General features: G+C 41.3%; 1 protein-coding gene across 1 annotated transcript in view; it reads left to right on the top strand.

Moving 5' to 3' along the window:
- The first annotated feature begins 2,156 nt into the window (after positions 1-2,156).
- The window catches only part of mtcl2 (microtubule crosslinking factor 2), a 216,685-nt gene continuing 194,732 nt past the window's right edge, over positions 2,157-24,109 (top strand). The window contains exons 1-2 of the mRNA XM_061974808.2: positions 2,157-3,355; positions 18,785-18,886. Coding sequence (XP_061830792.1) covers positions 2,441-3,355; positions 18,785-18,886 — 1,017 coding nt within the window. The 5' untranslated portion in view covers positions 2,157-2,440. The remainder of the gene's footprint in view (positions 3,356-18,784; positions 18,887-24,109) is intronic.

Consider the following 24,109-nt stretch of genomic DNA (forward strand, 5'->3'; position numbering starts at 1 on the left):
AATAAACAGGCGAGGGGATGAAGTACGTCTCTTTACTGTAGACTTCAGAACAGACTCACACACTTGACGTCAGGTGCACAACACCACGTAAATCGTTGGCCAACCAAAAAGTAACCCCAGTACGCTATAGCCAACATTCACCAGGAGATGGCAACAGACAAACATAGATCTCTCTATTACATTCCTCCCCTTTTAGTAATGTAGAAGTTACTCAAAAGAAATAAACAACCCAACCAAAAAATGCAGCAGCTCAATTAAAAAACTGTACTTAAGCCACATTCTTTTTTTTTTTTTAGTACTGAACTCTTAACCCTCATTTGTAAACAATAACATGCTTATTATACAAACAGTATTTGTACATCTTTAACACAGATTTTTATACTGTCTTCAGAGATTCAGTTTTTTTGGTGGTACTCGAAACCTTTCTGGGTACCTGCGGATCACTGGTGGGGTTTTTGGTTGTGGGTGATCTGGGTTCTGATGATGGCAACTCAGCAGCCCTTGAATCTGGTACAATGATGAGACGAGTTTGTGTCTGACTCACTGATGGTCCTGGTGATGGAACTGAAACAGCACTGTCCAGTTGTACTGATGGCACATTTTCTGCAACTGGTGGAGACTAGATAACTGGCAGTCTCTCCATGTTTTCTCGCCATGGTAACATGTGATCCACATGCACTGTGCGCTGTCTCTGTCCCTCTTGATATATATATATATATATATATATATATATATATATGGTGGAGACCCTGCCCCAAGTGGAGGAGTTCAAGTACCTAGGAGTCTTGTTCACGAGTGGGGGAAGAGTGGATCGTGAGATCGACAGCCGGATCGGTGCGGCATCTTCAGTAATGCGGACGCTGTATCGATCCGTTGTGGTGAAGAAGGAGCTGAGCCGGAAGGCAAAGCTCTCAATTTACCGGTCGATCTACGTTCCCATCCTCACCTATGGTCATGAGATTTGGGTTATGACCGAAAGGACAAGATCACGGGTACAAGCGGCCGAAATGAGTTTCCTCCGCCGGGTGGCGGGGCTCTCCCTTGGAGATAGGGTGAGAAGCTCTGTCATCCGGGGAAGGCTCAAAGTAAAGCCGCTGCTCCTCCACATCGAGAGGAGCCAGATGAGGTGGTTCGGGCATCTGGTCAGGATGCCACCCGAACGCCTCCCTAGGGAGGTGTTTAGGGCACGTCCAACCGGTAGGAGGCCACGGGGAAGACCCAGGACACGTTGGGAAGACTATGTCTCCCGGCTGGCCTGGGAACGCCTCGGGATCCCCCGGGAAGAGCTGGACGAAGTGGCTGGGGAGAGGAAAGTCTGGGCTTCCCTGCTTAGGCTGCTGCCCCCGCGACCCGACCTCGGATAAGCGGAAGAAGATGGATGGATGGATGGATATATATATATATATATATATATATATATTTATTTATTTTATTATATATATATATACACAGTATACATATATATATATATATATATATACACAGTATATATACACAGTATATACTTCTGCCTCCTGGAGGCAGAAGTATATACACAGTATATATATACACACAGTATACATATATATATATATATATATATATATATATATATATATATATATATATATATATATATATATGAAATACTTGACTTGGTGAATTCTAGCCGTAAATATACTCCTCCCCTCTTAGCCCCGCCCCGCCCCACCCCGACCACGCCCCCCTCACCCCCACCTCCCGAAATCGGAGGTCTCAAGGTTGGCAAGTATGGTGTATATAAATAAAACATAGAGCTAAATACGAAGTTCCCTGTTGTCTGTGCCGTCTCCTCCTCCTGTACACATACCAAAAACACAAGAAAACAAGAGGGAAACATCAAGAACACAAAGGAGGAGACACAAGAACTCCAGAGCTCCTGCAACCAGCAGCCTTAACACAAGTAGATTTGTATGACTTTATTTGTCTGACTATGTCGCATCCCTCGCTTTTTTGGTTTGGTAAACTTTTGTGTTAATGTTTTTGAAAAAGTTAAATCTCTCTCTCTCTCTTTCTCTCTCTCTCTCTCTCTTTCTCTCCCTCTCTCTCTCTCTCTCTCATCCTGTGTTGTGTGGGCGGGGAGAGAAGGCGACTTCTCCGCCTACCACTTCCCACACACAGCCCCTCCTGGAGGCAGAAGTCGGTGAATGATAGTCGCTGTGGTTTTCAGAGGAAAAATGTATCTTTTTTGAAAAACCTCAAAAAATATTTCCACATTTCAAAACACAGGGACGAGATAAATTTTTTTTTTAATCTTTCTTTCGTTTGCATCTTTTTCAAAGGATCCGTCTGACCCTTCGCACCGGAGGATCTCTCTCCTTTTGTCTGCTCTTCAACTAGTTCCCCCCGCTCAGAGAAACAACAACAGGGGGGTTTCATTTCTGTTTTTTTTTTACCGCCGGGTTGATCACACGCGGAATGAATGACAAAGTCAAAGGAGGTTGATGTCCACAACTCTCACCTCTTCTTCGCCTCGCCCAAGGAACGGAGGCTTCACCTCCGGCAGAAGATGGAAGCTGGAGGCGGGAGGGAGAGCTCGGACAGCGGGCAGGCGCAGCACGCGGTGGCCGGGCAGCAGCAGCCCGGACCGGACAACACGGAGCCTTCGATACTCTTAGCCCGGGGAGGAAAGAAGAAGACAAATCGTGCTCCGTCACCGGCTCGACCGAAGGATGTTTCCGGGTGGTCCCTCACGAAGATCCGCGGTGGCATCGGAGCCCCCAGCCTGAGCGTGAAGCCGGGTGCCATCCACCTGGGGAGCCGTGTCTCCAGACGGAGCCCCGTCGGAACCCTGAGTGGGAAAGACAGTAAAGCCGATAAAAGTGGTGGGAAATCGGCAGGAAAGTCTTCAGTCACGCCGAGGACCTCCGCGACCAAGATGGCGAAAAGTAACAGCGGAGTTCGGAGGAAGGTGTCGGACGCCAGCATTGGATCGGACGACCTGTCCAAAGACTCCGGCTGCGCCCCTGGCAAACTCTCCCCCGCCGACAGCAGCTCGGAACTGTCGGACTGCGCCTCCGAGGAGCACAAACTCTCCACGGACGCTCCAAGCAGTGACACCGAGTCGAGGAGTAGCCGAGGCGGTGAGTGGAACGGAACCACCCATCGACAGTCCTCAGCTAAAAGGGCCGACAAGGACCGACTGGCCATGGGTGTCGAACCCGGCGAGGAGAGCACATCGCCGGCTGAGGAGCGCTCGTTAACCTCGGTGGACAGCCGGATGCCAGCCAGCACGTCTTTGGCCTTCTCTGACCTCACTGAGGAGTTTGTGGACGGCATGCATGAGGAGTTTGTGAGAGAACTAGAGGAGCTCAGATCTGAAAATGATTACCTCAAAGTAAGTTCAAGTTGTTTTCCTTGTAAAAAAAAAAAATGATTTTTTTTCAAGACAATCCTAATGTTCCATACTATTACTGTATCAATCAATCAATGTTTATTTATATAGCCCTAAATCACAAGTGTCTCAAAAGGCTGCACAAGCCACAACGACATCCTCGGTACAGAGCCCACATAAGGGCAAGGAAAAACTCACCCCAGTGGGACGTAGATGTGAATGACTATGAGAAACCTTGGAGAGGACCGCATATGTGGGTAACCCCCCCCCCCCCCCCCTCTCGGGGAGACCGAATGCAATGGATGCAATGGATCCAAAATGTACACAAGTATGCAAGATGTGCTTGCATACATCTTACTAATTAGGGCAGTGTTTTTCAACCTTTTTTGAGCCAAGGCGCATTTTTTTCATCGAAAAAATCCGGAGGCACACCACTAGCAGAAATCATTAAGAAATGAAACTCATTAGACAATAAAAAGTCATTGCCGCAATTGTTGGATATTAATTTAAACCATAACCGACTATCTCTTATCTCTAAGTAGCTCTTCACATCACGACGTGACTTATTTTGAGTTTTTTGGTGTTTTCCTGTGTGTAGTGTTTTAGTTTTTGTCTTGCGCTCCTATTTTGGTGGCTTTTCCTGTTTTTTGGTATTTTCCTGTTGCAGTTTCATGTCTTCCTTTGAGCGCTGTTCCCCGCACCTGCTTTGTTTTAGCAATCAAGAATATTTAAGTTGTTGCTATCTTTTTTTGTGTGGACATTGTTGATTGTCATGTCATGGACGGATGTACTTTGGACGCCGTCTGCTGCTCCACAGTAAGTCTTTGCTGTCGTCCAGCATTCTGTTTTTGGGGCGGCATGGCGTAGTGGGTAGAGCAACCGTGCCAGAAACCTGAGGGTTGCAGGTTCGCTCCCCGCCTCTTACCATCCAAAAAAAAATCGCTGCCGTTGTGTCCTTGGGCGGGACACTTCACCCTTTGCCCCCGGTGCCACTAACACCGGTGAATTGAATGATGAATGATAGGTGGTGGTCGGAGGGGCCGTTGGCGCAAATTGCAGCCACGCTTCCGTCAGTCTACCCCAGGGCAGCTGTGGCTATGAAAGTAGCTTACCACCACCAGGTGTGAATGATTGATGGGTTCTACATGTAAAGCGACTTTGGGTACTTAGAAAAGCGCTATATAAAATCCCAGTTATAAATCCCAGTTATTGTTTTTGTTTACTTTGTCGCCAGTTCAGTTTTAGTTTCGTTCTGCATAGCCATCCCTAAGCTTTAATGCCTTTTCTTAGGGGCACTGACCTTTTGTTTATTTTTGGTTTAAGCATTAGACACTTTTTTGCCTGCACCCTGCCTCCTGCTGTCATCTGCATATTGTGATCAGGACAAACCATCGTCGTCTCACGCGACGTGTTCCCGACATCTACAAAGCAATTAGCTACCAGCTTTCACCTACTGATATTGAGGACAATAACATGGTTACTCTGCGCAGCTCTGGACAGCACAGACACTCAACAACAACACATTATTTGCGGATTATAAATACTGGTTTGCAAAAAAATATTTTTAACCCAAATAGGTGAAATAAACTACATAATTTCCCACGGCACACCAGACTGTGTCTCATGGCACAGTGGTTGAAAAACAGAATTAGAGTCATTCCCATTATCATTGAGCTTGACCCACCCTGGGGTGTTCCCAGAGACATTAGATCCCACTAAAACCCAGAACATCAGCCATTTAATATTATGGCCTGTCTGTTTTCAGGGAACCCCAAAGGCACTTCAGCATTCTATCATGAGTAAACTCCTTAATATACTTCAGTTGCTCCAGACATGCTTCTTCTGTTTGGATGCCATCCAAGGCTAATAACGGCAAGGGCATTGACAGTATAAGTAGTAGCACATGAGTAAAATCTTGCAGATAAGGACCTGCTCTGCATACCTTATAAATACCTCTAAAGCTTACCAAACATTTCATCAGCATTATTTCTACTGGCTGTTAAATGAAGCACGTTTCATAGTGCTTTGTTTATCTGCAGGTTCGAAAACTGCAATACATATGAAACCGTTAGCCTTAAGAGTAATGGATTGCTGAAGGTGGTCGATGACATTAGCATGTCTCTGCTAGACAATCACCGGACACCCAATACTTGTCAGGGATGGATTGCAGAGGGTGATTGACTGACTGAACTCCCGAGATTCTGTGTTTTTTCAAAGGTCTCATATGTTGGCACATTTTAAAAATAAGTCTCAGAGGTCCCACATTGGTGTTAAAAAGTTAAAGTACCAATGATGGTCACACACACACCAGGTTTGGCAAAATTATTCTCTGCATTTGACCCATCACCCTTGACCACCCCCTGGGAGGTGAGGGGAGCTGTGGGCAGCAGCGGTGGCCGCGCCTGGGAATCATTTTTGGTGATTCAACCCCCAAATCCAAGCCTTGATGCTGAGTGCCAAGCAGGGAGGTAATGGGTCACATTTTTATAGTCTTTGGTATGACTCGGCCCTGGTTTGAACTCATTGCAGGGGTCAGCAACACAAAATGTTGTAAGAGCCATATTGGACCACAAATACAAAAAAAGTAATCGGTTTGGAGCCACAAAAACATTTAAAGACATTCATGAAGTTTGGTTCTTTTATGAATTTATTATGGGTCTACTGAAAATGTGACCAAATCTGCTGGGTCAAAAGTTAATATTTGGTTACATGTCCCTTGGCAAGTTTCACTGCAATTAGGGATATCTGATAATGGCTTTTTGCCGATATTCCGATATTGTCCAACTCTTTAATTACCGATACCGATATCAACCGATATATACAGTCGTGGAATTAACACATTATTATGCCTAATTTGGACAACCAGGTATGGTGAAGATAAGGTACTTTTAAAAAAAATTAATAAAATAAAATAAGAAAAATAAATTAAAAACATTTTCTTGAATAAAAAAGAAAGTAAAACAATATAAAAACAGTTACATAGAAACTAGTAATTAATGACAATTAGTCAAATTAACTGTTAAAGGTTAGTACTATTAGTGGACCAATCATGTGTGCTTACGGACTGTATCCCTTGCAGACTGTATTGATATATATTGATATATAATGTAGGAACCAGAATATTAATAACAGAAAGGAACAACCCTTTTGTGTGAATGAGTGTAAATGGGGGAGGGAGGTTTTTTGGGTTGGTGCATTAATTGTAAGTGTATCTTGTGTTTTTTATGTTGATTTAATGAAAAAAATTTAAAAAAAAAAAACACAAAAAAAACCGATACCGATCATAAAAAAAACGATACCGATAATTTCCGATATTACATTTTAACGCATTTATCCTCTCTAACTGCAATAAGGCGCTTTTGGTAGCCATCTGCAAGCTTCTGGCAAGCTTCTGGTTGAATTTTTGACCACTCTTGACAAAATTGGTGCAGTTCAGCGAAATTTGTTGGTTTTCTGACATGGACTTGTTTCTTCAGCATTGTCCACACGTTTAAGTCAGGACTTTGGGAAGGCCATTCTAAAACCTTAATTCTAGCCTGATTTAGCCATTCCTTTACCACTTTTGACGTGTGTTTGGGGTCATTGTCCTATTGGAACACCCAACTGCGCCCAAGACCCAACCTCCGGGCTGATGATTTTAGGTTGTCCTGAAGAATTTGGAGGTTCTCCTCCTTTTCTATTGTCACATTTACTCTCTGTAAAACACTAGTTGCATTGGCAGCAAAACAGGCCCAGAGAATAATACTACCACCACCATGCTTGACGGTAGGTGTGGTGTTCCTGGGATTAAAGACCTCACCTTTTCTCTTCCAAACATATTGCTGGGTATTGTGGCCAAACAGCTCAATTTGTGGTCAGATGAAACAAAAATTCCCAAACACACATCAAAAGTGGTAAAGGAATGGTTAAATCAGGCTAGAATTAAGGTTTTAGAATGGCCTTCCCAAAGTCCTGACATAAACGTGTGGACAATGCTGAAGAAACAAGTTCATGCCAGAAAATCAAGAAAGTTAGCTGAACTACACTAATTTTGTCAAGAGGAGTGGTCAAAACTTCAACCAGAAGCTTGTGGATGGATACCAAAAGCGCCTTATTGCAGTGAAACTTGCCAAGGGACATGTAAGCAAATATTAACATTGCTGTATGTATACTTTTGACCCAGCAGATTTGGTCACATTTTCAGTAGACCCATAATAAAATCATAAAATACCCAAACTTCATGAATGTTTTTTGTGACCAACAAGTATGAGCTCCAATCACTCTATCACAAAAAAATAAGAGTTGTAGAAATGATTGGAAACTCAAGACAGCCATGACATTATGTTCTTTACAAGTGTATGTAAACTTTTGACCACGACTGTATTACTGGTAGACTGTCCTTACAAAGTCACGTAATTGGAGACATTTAATCATTTAATTGTGACAGTCAGAAAACAACAGCGAGTTACTAGTATCTGATAGAAGTAATACGTGTTGGTTTACTTGCAGCCATTATAGCTCGGACTTACATGAGAGTTAAATGCCCCGTGGGAGTCCTGGTACTGAAATGGGGGCTGTTGTTGCAGCTGTGAGGAACACCTGCTTGGTACAGCTGAACATCAAAACCAAATGGTATCAATGGGATCCTTCTGTACAACCAGTACACATGCATTACTAGTCCATTTATGACTTGTTTACATATGTTTATCTTGATATGCATATCGAGGTTTGACTCTCCAGCTAATGCTTGAATGTCTAACGCTACTATTTATTAGGCTCTTTTGAAGCTATCCATTTTAAATCCCAGCTTTACATTTGGAAAAAACTTCCTCTAGAGCAGGGGTCGGGAACCTTTTTGGCTGAGAGAGCCCATTATGAAGACAAGGGTTTTTTTTTTTAAATATAAGATGTTTAAATGTATTCTTCATAATAACGCTATACAGTAGGGCAGTGGTTCTCAACCTTTTTTCAGTGATGTACCCCCTGTGAATTTTTTTTAAATTCAAGTACCCCCTAATCAGAGCAAAGCATTTTTAGTTGAAAAAAAGAGATAAATAAGTTAAATACAGCACTTTGTCATCAGTTTCTGATTTATTAAATTGTATAACAGTGCAAAATATTGCTCATTTGTAGTGGTCTTTCTTGAACTATTTGGGAAAAAAAGATAGGTTTTTATTTATATTTATAAAGGATTTTTGAATTGTTGCTATTTTTAGAATATTTAAAAAAAAATCTCACGTACCCCTTGGCATACCTTCAAGTACCCCCATTTGAGAACCACTGCTGTAGGGCAGTAACCTCAACCTTTTTTGAGCCAAGGGACATTTTTTTAATAAATAAAATACAGAGGCACACCACTAGCAGAAAAGGTTAAAAAATGAAACTTCACCAGGTTGTCGTGCCTTATTTTGAATTTGTTGTCGTTTTCCTGTGTGTAGTGCTTTAGTTCCTGTCTTGCGCTGTTATTTTGGTGACTCTTCCTTCCTGTTTTGTTGGTGTTTAGCAATCAAGACTATTTAAGTTGTGCGTACGCTATCCTTCTTTGTGGGGACATTGTTGATTGTCATGTCATGTACGGATGTCCACTTTGTGGACGCCATCTCTGCTCCACACGCTGTAAGTCTTTGCTGTCGTCCAGCATTCTGTTTTTGTTTACTTTGTAGCAAGTTCAGTTTTACTTTCGTTTTGCATAGCCATCCCTATGCTTCAGTGACTTTTCCTTTCCCTTTTGTTCATTTTTGGTTTGATAATTACATACCATTTTACATGCACGCCGTCTCCCGCTGTGCTCTGCATATTGGGATCACGACAAACCACCTTCGACGCATTCCGACTTCCACAAAGCAATTACCGGTAACTACCTGCTGCCACCTACTGATATGGAGTATTACATGGTTAACCTGCCGAGCTCTATACAGCACAGACACTCGACAACGGCACATTATTTGCAGATTATCATTATTGATTTGCAAAAAATATTTTTTGGACCAATTAGGTGAAGTTGCAAAATTTCCCACGGGCACAGTGGTTGACAAACACTGCTGTAGGGAACCAATAATAAATCAAGTACTTTTGACCTTTTAATGCGACTTTTGGTGCTGCATTGTTTTGCAGATGTCTTTGTAGTCCGGTTGATACGTGGTAGATTAAGCCTCATGCATATGTTGACGCGTCCATCCATTCTACGTGATCATAGGTTGGTTTTATTGGGTTTCAGTGTTGGCCCTGCGATGAGGTGGCGACTTGTCCAGGGTGTACCCCGCCTTCCGCCCATGTGCAGCTGGGATAGGCTCCAGCATCCCCCGCGACCCCATAAGGGACAAGCGGTAGAAAATGGATTGAGGGATGGATGCAAGAAAGATTGCTCACATGCATATGTAGTAGGGATGTCCGATAATATCGGACTGCCGATATTATCGGCCGATAAATGCTTTAAAATGTAATATCAGAAATTATCGGTATCGGTTTCAAATTCATCAGTATCGGTTTCAAAAAGTAAAATGTATGACTTTTCAAAACGCCGCTGTGTACACGGACGTAGGAAGAAGTACTGAGCGGCAATACACCTTGAATGCACTACCTTTTGAGTGCCCATAATATCTACGGCTTTTGACACACTCACAAGTGAATGCAAGGCATACTTGATCAACAGCCATACAGGTCACACTGAGGGTGGCCGTATAAACAACTTTAACACTGTTACAAAAATGCGCCACACTGTCGACCCACACCAGGGGTCGGCAACCCAAAATGTTGAAAGAGCCATATTGGACCAAAAATACAAAAAAAAAATCTGTCTGGAGCCGCAAAAAATTAAAAGCCATATTACATACAGATAGTGTGTCATGAGATATAAATTGAATTAAGAGGACTTAAAGGAAACTAAATGACCTCAAATATACCTACAAATGAGGCATTATGATGCAATATGTACATATAGCTAGCCTAAATAGCATGTTAGCATCGATTAGCTTGCAGTCATGCAGTGACCAAATATGTCTGATTAGCACTCCAACAAGTCAATAACATCAACAAAACTCACCTTTCATGCACAACCTTAAAAGTTTGGTGGACAGAATGAGACAGAAAAAGAAGTGGCATAAAACACGTCCTAGAAAGTCGGAGAAAGTTATACATGTAAACAAACTATGGTGAGTTCAAGGACCGCCAAAATTAGTAGGACAAAACGGCGCTCGCCAAATACTCGAATCAGTGAAGCATGTTTAATGTAAACAGTGTGCTTTGTAACAATTAGGGAGGTTTGTGTCATGTTTGTCCTCCTACAGAAACCATATTAAAACAAAAAATAGATTTTTTTCTCCTCATCTTTTTCCATTTTTCATACATTTCTGAAAAAGCTCCAGAGAGCCACTAGGGCGGCGCTAATTGCGGACCCCTGACCGACACCAAACAAGAATGACAAACACATTTCGGGAGAACATCCGCACCGTAACACAACATAAACACAACAGAACAAATACCCAGAACCCCTTGCAGCACTAACTCTTCCGGGACGCTATAATATACACCCTGCCCCCCCCCCCCCCCCCTAACCCCGCCCACCTCAACCTCCTAATGCTCTCCCAGGGAGAGCATGTGCTGTATTGAGGCATGTTAAAAAAAAATAATGCACTTTGTGACATCAATAATAATTATGGCAGTGCCTTGTTGGCACTTTTTTCCATAACTTGAGTTGAAGTTCTCTTATTTTGGAACACGTTGTTACATTGTTTAATGCATCACAACAAAATTAGGCATAATAATGTGTTAATTACACAACTGTATATATGGGTATCAGTTGATATTGGTATCGGTAATTGAGAGTTGGACAATATCGGCAAAAAAGCCATTATCGGACATCTCTAATATGTAGCACCAAAAATGACAGGAAACACTTACCAAGTTTTGACAATCAGCTGGTCTTTAGGTTGAAGTTTTTTTTATTTCTCTCTATATAGTTTCTCTCTCTGTCCATTTCTTCTGAAATGTAAAGTACTTGTCATGCAACTATTTAAAAAAAAAAAGGCTTTATCTACCTATCGAGCTGAATATTTGATTAAAAAAGCCAGGGCGATTACTTGACCTCACAACATGTGTGGCTGTGATCGGCTCAATGAATGGATGCATTAAAATGCATGAGCATGTTTTAAGGCACTAAAATTAATCTGCGAGCCAGATGCAGTCATCAAAAGAGCCACATCTGGCTCTTGTGCCATAGGTTCCCTACCCCTGCTCTAGAGACATGACTTCATGGGACTGAAATGTGTGCTTTATTCTCCCCCAGTACGTTACAGAGTAGATGTTTCTAGAATAGTTGTGAATACCAGACCGTGACGCTCCGTGCAATCTAGCATTTGATTGGTTCGTGTTCGTCTCCTGACTTGCTCACATGACAGAGAATCGTCTTCCCTGTTGTTCTTCCTAGTTGGCTGGCTGTGTAAAAGCGGGTCAGTGGAGCATTTCTCTCTCGCTGCACATTAACTTGTGATTCCCCAGATGTGTGAACTCACATGCTTCCCGCGTCTTCTCGACATGCGTTTCACGTCCCTTGTTTCCCCCTTTTTATCCTTACTATTTCCCCATTTCCTGTCTCTTTGGTCCACTATTTCCTGTTTACTACCTAAACCTGTTTCCCTCTCCGCTGCATTACAGTAGTCAGCATGGCGCCAGTTGATGTACAAACCCCGTTTCCATATGAGTTGGGAAATTGTGTTAGATGTAATTATAAACGGAATACAATGATTTGCAAATCCTTTTCAACCCATATTCAATTGAATGCACTACAAAGACAAGATATTTGATGTTCAAACTCATACATTTTTTTTTTAGAATTTCATGGCTGCAACACGTGCCAAAGTAGTTGGGAAAGGGCATGTTCACCACTGTGTTACATGGCCTTTCCTTTTAACAACACTCAGTAAACGTTTGGGAACTGAGGAGACACATTTTTTAAGCTTCTCAGATGGAATTCTCTCCCATTCTTGCTTGATGTACAGCTTAAGTTGTTCAACAGTCCGGGGGTCTCCGTTGTGGTATTTTAGGCTTCATAATGCGCCACACATTTTCAATGGGAGACAGGTCTGGACTACAAGCAGGCCAGTCTAGTACCCGCACTCTTTTACTATGAAGCCATGTTGATGTAACGCGTGGCTTGGCATTGTCTTGCTGAAATAAGCAGGGGCATCCATGGTAACATTGCTTGGATGGCAACATATGTTGCTCCAAAACCTGTATGTACCTTTCAGCATTAATGGCGCCTTCACAGATGTGTAAGTTACCCATGTCTTGGGCACTAATACACCCCTACCATCACAGATGCTGGCTTTTTAGCTTTGCGCCTATAACAATCCGGATGGTTCTTTTCCTCTTTGGTCCGGAGGACACGACGTCCACAATTTCCAAAAACAATTTGAAATGTGGACTCGTCAGACCACAGAACACTTTTCCACTTTGTATCAGTCCATCTTAGATAAGCTCAGGCCCAGCGAAGCCGACGGCGTTTCTGGGTGTTGTTGATAAACGGTTTTCGCCTTTGAGAGTTTTAACTTGCACTTACAGATGTAGCGACCAACTGTAGTTACTGACAGTGGTTTTCTGAAGTGTTCCTGAGCCCTTGTGGTGATATCCTTTACACACTGATGTCGCTTGTTGATGCAGTACAGCCTGAGGGATCGAAGGTCACGGGCTTAGCTGCCTACGTGCAGTAATTTCTCCAGAATCTCTGAACCCTTTGATGATATTACGGACCGTGGATGGTGAAATCCCTAAATTCCTTGCAATAGCTGGTTGAGAAAAGTTTTTCTTAAACTGTTCAACAATTTGCTCACGCATTTGTTGACAAAGTGGTGACCCTCGCCCCATCCTTGTTTGTGAATGACTGAGCATTTCATGGAATCTACTTTTATACCCAATCATGGCACCCACCTGTTCCCAATTTGCCTGTTCACCTGTGGGATGTTCCAAATAAGTGTTTGATGAGCATTCCTCAACTTTATCAGTATTTATTGCCACCTTTCCCAACTTCTTTGTCACGTGTTGCTGGCATCAAATTCTAAAGTTAATGATTATTTGCAAAAACAAACAAAGTTTATCAGTTTGAACATCAAATATGTTGTCTTTGTAGCATATTCAACTGAATATGGGTTGAAAATGATTTGCAAATCATTGTATTCCGTTTTTATTTACATCTAACACAATTTCCCAACTCATATGGAAACAGGGTTTGTAGACTGCAATATGACTCAGGTAAACAACACCAACATTTTATATGTTCCATTGACAATATAGAACTTTACACACTGCGCTCAAAAATCCATCAAAATTTTTTAGTACGATTTCCTAAGCTATGAAGCCGCACCGCTTGATGGATTGTCAACGCATTAAATATACAAGTATTATTATGGTGTGTATATAAGGTAAGACATATTATCTCACGTTTTGTTTCGCAATATTATGCAAAAGAAACGTTTCTTACCTTTTGGTATCTGCTGATAAATGATAAATGATAAATGGGTTGTACTTGTATAGCGCTTTTCTACCTTCAAGGTACTCAAAGCGCTTTGACACTACTTCCACATTTACCCATTCACACACACATTCACACACTGATGGAGGGAGCTGCCATGCAAGGCGCTAACCAGCACCCATCAGGAGCAAGGGTGAAGTGTCTTGCTCAGGACACAACGGACATGACGAGGTTGGTACTAGGTGGGGATTGAACCAGGGACCCTCGGGTTGCGCACGGCTACTCTCCCACTGCGCCACGCCGTCCTGATCTGTATTTGGGATCTGCATAAGTCCTGAAACATTGCGCGCATCCGCCTTTGTAGTCCGTGCCGACATTGTAGTAGATAAGCATCTTCTTTTTCTCTATATTCTTGTTATGGGACATTCATCCTCCGCTGTTGCCATTTCTAATATAAAGTAGTGTTAAAATTCTTTCTTATATCTGTCAGTAAACTCGCCATGAAAGCGCTAAAACATACCGGTGTAGTGGGTGTACATTATTCAACCAAGGAACTTTAGTTAGTAGAGAGTTCCGGTCAGACGTTTTTTCACGGGACACATTTCCGGCCTTGTTGTTGTTTCCGGATGAGGAGATGCTGCTCCGTTATTGATTGAAGTAAAGTCTGAATGTCATTCAAATAGTTAGCTCCATCTTTTAAAACTTCTTCCACTCCCGTCCTTGCACGCTACACCGCTACAACAAAGATGACGGGGAGAAGACGATGTCGAAGGTGAGCCACGTAAATAAGACCGCCCACAAAACGGCGCATCCGGAAGCGACTGTAAAATGCGGCTTGAAGATGATATTTAAAACATCATCCATGCAACAATTTAACCAAAGAACCACCATTACAGGTTATGTAGACCACAAGGAAGTCTTTTCCATTTAGAAAAAAATAATAATGATATGACTTCTTTAATGCGCCCTATAATCCAGTGCGCCTTATATATGAAAAAAGTTTGAAAATAGACCATTCATCGGCAGTGCACCTTATAATCCGGTGCCCCCTATGGTCCGGAAAATACAGTATGTATTTTTTTAGTGTCATGTCTGTGTAATCATGTTTTGTTTCAGTCATGTTTTGTTTAGTTATTGGACTCTTTAGTTTCTGGCTTTTCACTCCCTTGTCTTGTTTCCATGATTACCCATTAGTTTCACCTGTTCCACGTTTGGACTCATTGTGCACTCTTGTTTGTCACCATAGCAACCATTAGTTTTCACCTGTCACGTCACGCACCTGTTTCACGTTTTGAGTCACGCCCCTGTTTTCGTTAATCATGTCTGTAGTATTTAAGTTCATTGTTTTCAGTTTGTCTTTCTGGTGACATCCCGCATTTATGCTTCTGCACACTCTCCACACCCTTATGACCCTTGCTGCTCTTTTTTGATGCCGGTTCCATGCCAAGTAAGTTTTTGTTTATTAAGCCACAGTTAGAATTTTTTGTTGTTCATAGTTTCTGCCTTTGTGCAAGTATTTGTTTTCATAGCCAAGTCGTTTCTCCGCCACTGTGCGCGCTTTTCGTTTGTCCTTTTTTTGTAGTTATAGTGTTTAAATAAATCATGTACTCCCCTTCACGCCACGTATGGTCCAAATCTTTTGCACCTCGGGAGAACAAACCACGCCACAGTCCTAGTCGTGACATTTAGCATTCTAATTTGTAATAATCGGCTCGTTCCAGGTGACTAGCAATAGTGCTAATGGGAGTAATACATTTTTCCTCAAAATCACTCTAACAATGCACCCAACAACATCATCCCGTGACCTGAATATTGCTGATTTGTCATTACAAGCGTTTTACGAAGACAAACTCTGCGCTGAGATTTAAGAGCGTTAACTAGCTTTTGCAGCTGCGGTGGTGACATACTGAGCTGCTGCTCATAATCGCCTGTTAGCTGGTGATAGTTAATTCTAGATTCTAGATCATGGCTCTCAACTGTATAGAAAAAGGTTGTAGCCATAAACCAAGAAATTGTACACTTTGACATTCACCTTAAGATTAATCTTAAGAAAGACACAAAAAGACCAGCTTTTTTTCAAACCTTTGCAAGGATTATGAATAATTCTTTACCTAAATGCTTGCTTCAAAGTCGGTAAGCACAACCAGAAAGAATATGTACCAACTTATAAGGCGCACTGTCGATTTTGGGGGAAAATACGGTATGTTTATTTACGAGGTAGAATGCATAAAAAAGAAAAGAAAACATATGTGTTCTTGTCTCACATAAGAATTGTGAATGATGTGGCGACTTGTCCAGGTTGTACCCCGCCTTCCGCACGAATGCAGCTGAGATAGGCTCCAGCACCCCCCGCCACCCTGAAAGGGACAGGCGGTAGAAAATGGATGGATGGATGGCAAAATTCCAAAAATGTACAGTTCCCCTTTAAAGTGTATGCATAGTTAGATAGATGTCATTGTCTTGCTACAGACAAGTTTGCCATTTCCAAGTAAAACATTTCGTTTGAGGCCTGGGGCTACTTTCAGTTACACAGGGTTTCGAACAGAGCCAAGGCAAAGACATTTTTCCGTTTTTGTTATGACTTTTTTTATGATACGTTTTAGATCTTTCCTTTGTATTCACAAAGCACACAGATGTTGTTTCCATTGGACAGTGGCAACACAGTATACGGTACCACAATCTGTATTAACACATACTGTATAAACTCTGTCAAATCCCATTTAGATCAGGTGGCAATTTGTTGTGCTCGTGTAGGACAATAGTAGCATGAACCCCTCGCTCTCAAAAGATACTTTCATTGGACCTGACCTTCCCTTATCCTTATTGTTCATACTCTGTACACTACAGACACATCCTACCCACAGCTGTTCTCTCTGGATATCTTGTTATACACAAACTTACACACACACATTCCACACAGTTTCTTGTTGCTATGGTTGGATTTCCGCAGTAGCTGACCCACATATTCCAGTGTAGTAAAATGATGACAGCACTGTTACTCCTGCTGCCGGCTCTTTTTGGCTGCTTGCAGACTCTGGTAATCACTCTGAACGAGTTTAATGCCGTACCACAGAGACTCTTGACCCACTCCCTGTTACAGTCATGCATGTCATTTGAAGCAATAATCCTTTCCTATTCTGTACAGCACTCTTGTATCATACTACCATGTATCCAGTGAAGGAATCCATAGTTTTGCTCTTAAAGGGGAACATTATCACAATTTCAGAATTGTTAAAACCATTAAAAATCAGTTCCCAGTGGCTTATTATATTTTTCGAAGTTTTTTTCAAAATTTTACCCATCACGCAATATCCCTAAAAAAAGCTTCAAAGTGCCTGATTTTAACCACCCGTCCATTTTCCTGTGACGTCACATAGTGAAGCCAATACAAACAAACATGGCGGAAAGAACAGCAAGCTATAGCGACATTAGCTCGGATTCAGACTCGGATTTCAGCGGCTTAAGCAATTCAACAGATTACGAATGTATTGAAACGGATGGTTGTAGTGTGGAGGCAGGTAGCGAAAACGAAATTGAAGAAGAAACTGAAGCTATTGAGCCATATCGGTTTGAACCGTATGCAAGCGAAACCGAAGAAAACGACACGACAGCCAGCGACACGGGAGAAAGCGAGGTCAAAATTCGGCGATCGCCTTCTAACCAACAATTGGTATGTGTTTGTTTAGCATTAAAGGAAACTAACAACTATGAACTAGGTTTACAGCATATGAAATACATTTGGCAACAACATGCACTTTGAGAGAGCAGACAGCCCAATTTTCATCAATTAATATATTCTGTAGACATACCCTCATCCGCGCTCTTTTCCTGAAAGCTGATCTGTCCAGTTTTGGAGTTGATTTCAGCAGGCCAGGGAAGCTAGGGTCGATAGGGGGTTTAGCTCGCTCGTCTGCGGGAACAAACTGCCGCCATTGCTTGCTGTGCTACCGAGGTCCTTTGTCCCTGAATTGCTCACACACTCCGGCAGATTCAATGGGGGTCTGGCGGCAGATTTCTTTGACTTTATCGTTGGAAATTCATCTGCTTTGAGTGTCGCAGGATATCCACACATTCTTGCCATCTCTGTCGTAGCATAGCTTTCGTCGGTAAAGTGTGCCGAACAAACGTCCAATTTCATGCCACTTTCGCATCTTTGGGCCACTGGTGCAACTTGAATCCGTCCCTGTTCGTGTTGTTACACCCTCCGACAACACACCGACGAGGCATGATGTCTCCAAGGTACGGAAAACAGTCGAAAAAAACGGAAAATAACAGAGCTGATTTGACTCGGTGTTTGAGAAAATGGCGGATTGCTTCCCGATGTGACGTCACGTTGTGACGTCATCGCTCCGAGAGCGAATATTAGAAAGGCGTTTAATTCGCCAAAATTCACCCATTTAGAGTTCGGAAATCGGTTAAAAAAATATATGGTCTTTTTTCTGCAACATCAAGGTATATATTGACGCTTACATAGGTCTGGTGATAATGTTCCCTTTTAATTGCTACTGCAAAGATTACATTTCCCAGCAGGGACTATTTGGAGTCCTCACAAGGAGAATCCAATAATCTGTCCCTGACCTTTAACCTATCCTGGAGCGTGATAGAAGAATCAATAGAGCATCTCACTATATTATTCTGTGCATTGTTTCTGCTACTCGTGACATGTTGAAGTGGAGTGAAGTGAATTATATTTATATAGCGCTTTTCTTTAGTGACTCAAAGCACTTTTACATAGTGAAACCCAATATCTAAGTTACATTTAAACCAGTGTGGGGGGCACTGGGAGCATGTGGGTAAAGTGTCTTGCCCAAGGACACAACGACAGTGACTAGGATGGCGGAAGCAGGGATCGAACCTGCGACCCTCAAGTTGCTGACACGGCCACTCTATCAACCGATCTGTACCGCCCCATTTAGCTATACTGTTCCCTGATATATTGAATTAGTCGTAGTTGAATTGGTCATACAAGGATTCCTTACTGTTTCCAGGATGAAATGGAGGAGTTGAGATCCGAGATGCTGGAGATGAGAGACATGTACATGGAGGACGACGTCTACCAGTTGCAGGAACTACGACAACAGCTGGAGCAGGTGTGTGACCAAATAAAGGCTCAGGCACACATGCAACTTCATTTAAATTGCTCACATGCTTGGAATGCATTTAAATTCCTGTCTTTTTTTCGACTGTACATCTGAAGTGTTTGCCATCTCACATGTCTCATGTGCGCTGGTATGACCATACGGTCCATTGAATCCTAGAATTCTTCAATACACGCATTCATCATCATCTTTTTATTCCTTTCATGAAAATGCATATACAAGCCATATACAGTTGACACTTTCATTGTTTTTTTTGTTTCTTATACATTTCCATGATCAGAAAGAAGCAGATGGAAGAATACTATTCTTATATTTATCTGCCCCCTTTTTAACACAAATGATTTAGATGACTTTATCACTGTTCCTTCCACCAACACCCGAACTCCAACATACTTTTAATTTTCGTTTAAGCATTTTCAAAATGACACGTTCCATTCAAAATCAAAAATCAGGTTGATATAATTCCAGTTGTCTCTTTTTGTAACTCCTTTTAAATTCAAAGATATTCTTGCAACTTTTTAAATCTTTGTCTAGAGAATTCCATGCTTTCACACCAGCAACAGATAAGCACATTTGCTTCAAATTTGTTCGCACTCTTGGATGTTTAAAGTCATACGGCCTTCTGTGGTTCTCATCTTCCGACGTGAACACCAATAACTTTTGTAAGTCCTTTGGAATAACTTTATTTCTAACTTTGAACATCACTAATAGAGTATGCAATTCTACAATGTCTTTTAGTTTTAATAATCCTGACTAGAATTTCCCGAACCGATATTTGGATCGGATCGGCCGCCGATATTTGCTAAAAAATGCGTATCGGCAAGGCATGGGAAAATGCCGATCGAGATCCAGTTTTAAAAAAAACTCTGCTCCGTGTTTTCCAACGCACCTATTTAAATAATACATTCCACTTTTCTGCTGCTCCCTAATTTCCGTTCCGCATTTTCCAGCACACCTTCAACACATCCACAGGTCTGTGGATTCTCACGCAGTTGCTTTTAGCTGCTGGCATTACACGTAGGCTCTTCTCACTCTTTTCTGTGTCTCCCTCTCACAGACAGCACACCTTCTTACACACGTCACATACTGTCACGTCATACGTCACATACGTATACGTCCTCCCCGAGCAGAGAGGTAGCAGCAAGGCTAACGTTAGCTGTGATGCTAGCTCAGCCGTGTGACCAACGTTCTCTCTAAGGTGCGCGCCTGTGCAATTGCGCACTGCTCAAACGTCCTCTGCGCATAGCAATTATATGCCACGCACAAAATCAAATAAAAAAATAAGCGCATAACAATTTTCGACACACGGACACGACAGAGAAAACAGTTTTCGTCATCATTGTTCAAATATTGTAACGTCTGTCGACACGCTTATCTCCATTCGGTGCCACACGTCCACACCATCAAAATGCAGAGGCAAAAATTTCCACATCAACACCGTATGAAAACATTTGTGATTTTTTTAGTTGTGATTTCCTTCTCTGCATGAAAGTTTAAAAGTAGCATATATTAATGCAGTATGAAGAAGAATGTTTTAATGTAGACATGCAAGCCTTGAAAGAAAATTTTGAAAATCAAGACTACATTTCCTGCAAATGGGTGCATTTCCACCCTATATTTTAACTTTTGATTTATTCTCATATCAAACTCTTTTGGCTGTCTTTTTGACACTTACATCCGGCGCCCCCCTCCACACCCTGGATTATAAATAATGTAAATAATTTAATGTGATTATCTTGTGTGATGACTGTATTATGATGATAGTATATATCTGATAGTATATATCTGTATCATGAATCAAATTAAGTGGACCCCGACTTAAACAAGTTGAAAAACTTATTCGGGTGTTACCATTTAGTGGTCAATTGTACGGAATATGTACTTCACTGTGCTACCTACTAATAAAAGTCTCAATCAATCAATCAATCAAAACACATAGAATCATCATACTGATGTGATTATATTAAGGCTGAAACGACGCGTCGACGTAGTCGACGTCATCGGTTACGTAAATACGTCGACGTCGTTTTTATGCTTCGACGCGTCGCATATTTACGTCACACTGCCGTCATGGCGGAGCGCAAAGCAGATGATGCGAGCGGTGCGAGCGAGGGAAAAAAAGCACGCCAAAAGTCGTCAAAAGTGTGGTAGTATTTCAATAAACGGCCTAATAATGTTGTAGCGGTGAACAGCTGTCTCGTCAGCTGAAGCGCGAGCTCGCAACCGTGGCTGTTTAGCAACCAGCCAAACCCCACTTAATAAAATTATATTTTATCTTAGAGCACATCCGCATCCCTATTCACCTAGGCAACCCCAGGAAATGTATATAATTCGGCATTATTTCGGCCAGTCGGCTTATAAAATCAGAGCCGATCAGTTTACGTTCGCGCGCAGGTATAACGCGGCGCGCTCCTGTCTCATCTGCTGGTGCGCGAGCCCGGTAATTAGACCGCTGTGTCAAATCAAGGAGTACAAAAGACGCCAGCGCAGAGTGGAAAAAGGTTTAGTTCATTACAGATAACCCAGAGTTGTGCCAAAAGTATGTAAGATTTAATATTTCTCTTCGTGGGTGTGGCGCACCTGTTGCGCTGGTGAGATGGGGGGGGGGGGGGGTTGTGTGCACAGTGTGTTATGTAACTGTTGTTTAGTGTTGATATTCTTTGCTTAGTTTGATAAATGTTGGAGCAGTTTGCTTCATCAGGAGGGTGAAGTCGCTCAATTTAAAGTGTTGGATTTAACTGTGTTGGTGAGGGCGTAGAAAAAGGGGCATTTTTCTACCAGTAGACAGCGTTTAAGATTGAGTGTTTCACTGCTAAATTAATAATATATTTATATTGAATATGGATTTTAAATATGTATCTAAATAGGTTAGGTATTTATGTATTTGCATATTGGGTTTTCTGTTGCATTTATCTATTGTGTTTCTGGTGTTAAATGTATTTTATATGTATCTTGGTGCATTTATGTTGAGACAATTTATTTAAAATCTGTTTTAACTTAAAGGGAAAATATGTGTCCATTTTCTTGCACTTGATTAATGGTTAAGAGTTTGATAGCCTAATTAATAGTTGTAAATTATGGGATTGATAATTGATTGATTTTTTACAGCATGTTAATCTTGTGGTGTTTTGTCCTTAAAGGTTTTTCACCTACTAAAGAAGCTAAAGGCTACTAAAGGCTACTAAAGGCTACTAAAGACAGCTAATGACAGCTAAAGAAACTAAAGTCTATTAACACTGCTAAAGACTGCTAAAAATACTAAAGAAGAAAAAAGAAGCTGTTTCTTGGTTGGAAAAACTGTTGCAAACTAAAGGAAAATAAAAGGAAAAAGTAACTACGGTCTGGTCTTTTGAGTGAAATCCAGAAGCCACATTCAGCATTGGTACATCCCTTCAAGTGTGGGATAAGCACAGCGAAAAAAGCAAAACACTTGACAGTTGTTGTATGCACACTGTGTCGAGCGGAAATGGCCTATCATAGCAGCACAACGGCTATGAAGGAACATTTGAAAAGAAAACACCCGACAGCGTTCTTGCCATCACCATCAACTAGTCAATCGTCCGCGTGAGTATACGTTGTCATCATTACACAAAATCATGAATGTGTCATTTGTATCTGCGTTGTAAATTCATAAACTAAAACACTGTTTCGCTCTGAGAGGCGCGTTTGGCGTGCCTGTTCAGTGTTTACAAAGACGCGCTCCTCTTTAACGCTAACGTTAATTAGTTGTGCAAATACCTTTTACAACATTAACAGTTACATATACTATGTACAAACCAACAATTAACTTTCACTTTAATCATACTATCATTGTTGTGTTATTAAGCAAAATAAGCAATACTTTTACTTTTGTTGAAATGTTTACACTGTTACAGAATATTTCGTTTTGCACTTTTTTGTATTGGATGTTTATCTTTATTTTTGCACATTTTAAAGCAAAATAAGCAATACTTTTACTTTAGAAATGCTTATACTATTGCAGAATATTAAGATTTGCACTGGATGTTTACTTTTATATTTGCACATTAAAAAGCAAATAAGCTACTTTTAATTTTGTTAAATGTTAAAAGTTTTAAATGTTTACATTGTTACAGAATATTTTGTCATGTTGTTGTCAATGTTGACTGAGTGGCCATACTTTTTTTTTTGTATATAAAAGTCATGCCTTTGTGAAAAAACTGGCCAACATTTATTTTTTCATCTTCATTTTAAATAAAAAAAATAATCGGTAAAAGGAAAAATAATCTATAGATTAATCGAAAAAATAATCTATAGATTAACCGATTAATCGAAAAAAATAATCTATAGATTAATCGATAGAAAAATAATCGTTAGCTGCAGCCTTAGATTATATGCATCAAGGCTGAGGCAAAATATCGTGATATATATCGTGTATCGCAATATGGCCTTAAAATATCGCAATATTAAAAAAAGGCCATATCGCCCAGCCCTAGTTCAATGATGCCATTTCTGTTTGTCATGTATAATTTTGTCTATTTTGTGTTTATCCTTGAATAAACAGGTCAGTTTCTTGTTAGCAACCATTGTGTATTATTCAAACTCCCCTAATTCAGCTGGCTAGTTGTTATCAAGAGTACTAAAACCCTTTTCAACATGATTCTGACAACTAAGTAGGCTAAATAACTTTAAACTTTAATACATGCTCGGATAGGCCAGTATCTGTCAGTATCGGTATCGGTCAGTATCGGTATCGGATCGGAAGTGCAAAAACAATATCGGTATCGGATCGGAAGTGCAAAAACCTGGATCGGGACATCCCTAATCCTGACCTAATGAAGAGTGGATTTGTGTGGTCTCTATATCCTACTGTAAAAATGATACAAATTGCTCTTTTCTGTGAAAGAAATAAAAGCATTATGTTGCTGGGATATGTATTTCCCCATATTTCTGCACAATAATTGAAATAAGGTAGAATAATTGAGCAATATAACATTCTCATTGTATTATACGGGAAACTGTATTTAACCTTGTTCAAAATAAATAAGCTTTTAGACAGCTTATTTTTCACATGATTGATTGATGTAATATATGAGCTTTCCATGTCAACTTTTCATCTAAGACATGGGTCGGCAAGCCGCGGCTCCGGCGGCTCTTTGATCACTCTGATGCGGCTCAGCTGCTTACTTGCCGACCCCCCGATTTTCCCCGGAGACTCCCGGATGTCAATCCCTATCGCAGAAAACTAATATTCTC

Source organism: Nerophis lumbriciformis, linkage group LG01 (genome assembly GCF_033978685.3).
Source record: "Nerophis lumbriciformis linkage group LG01, RoL_Nlum_v2.1, whole genome shotgun sequence".
Taxonomy (NCBI): Eukaryota; Metazoa; Chordata; class Actinopteri; order Syngnathiformes; family Syngnathidae; genus Nerophis; species Nerophis lumbriciformis.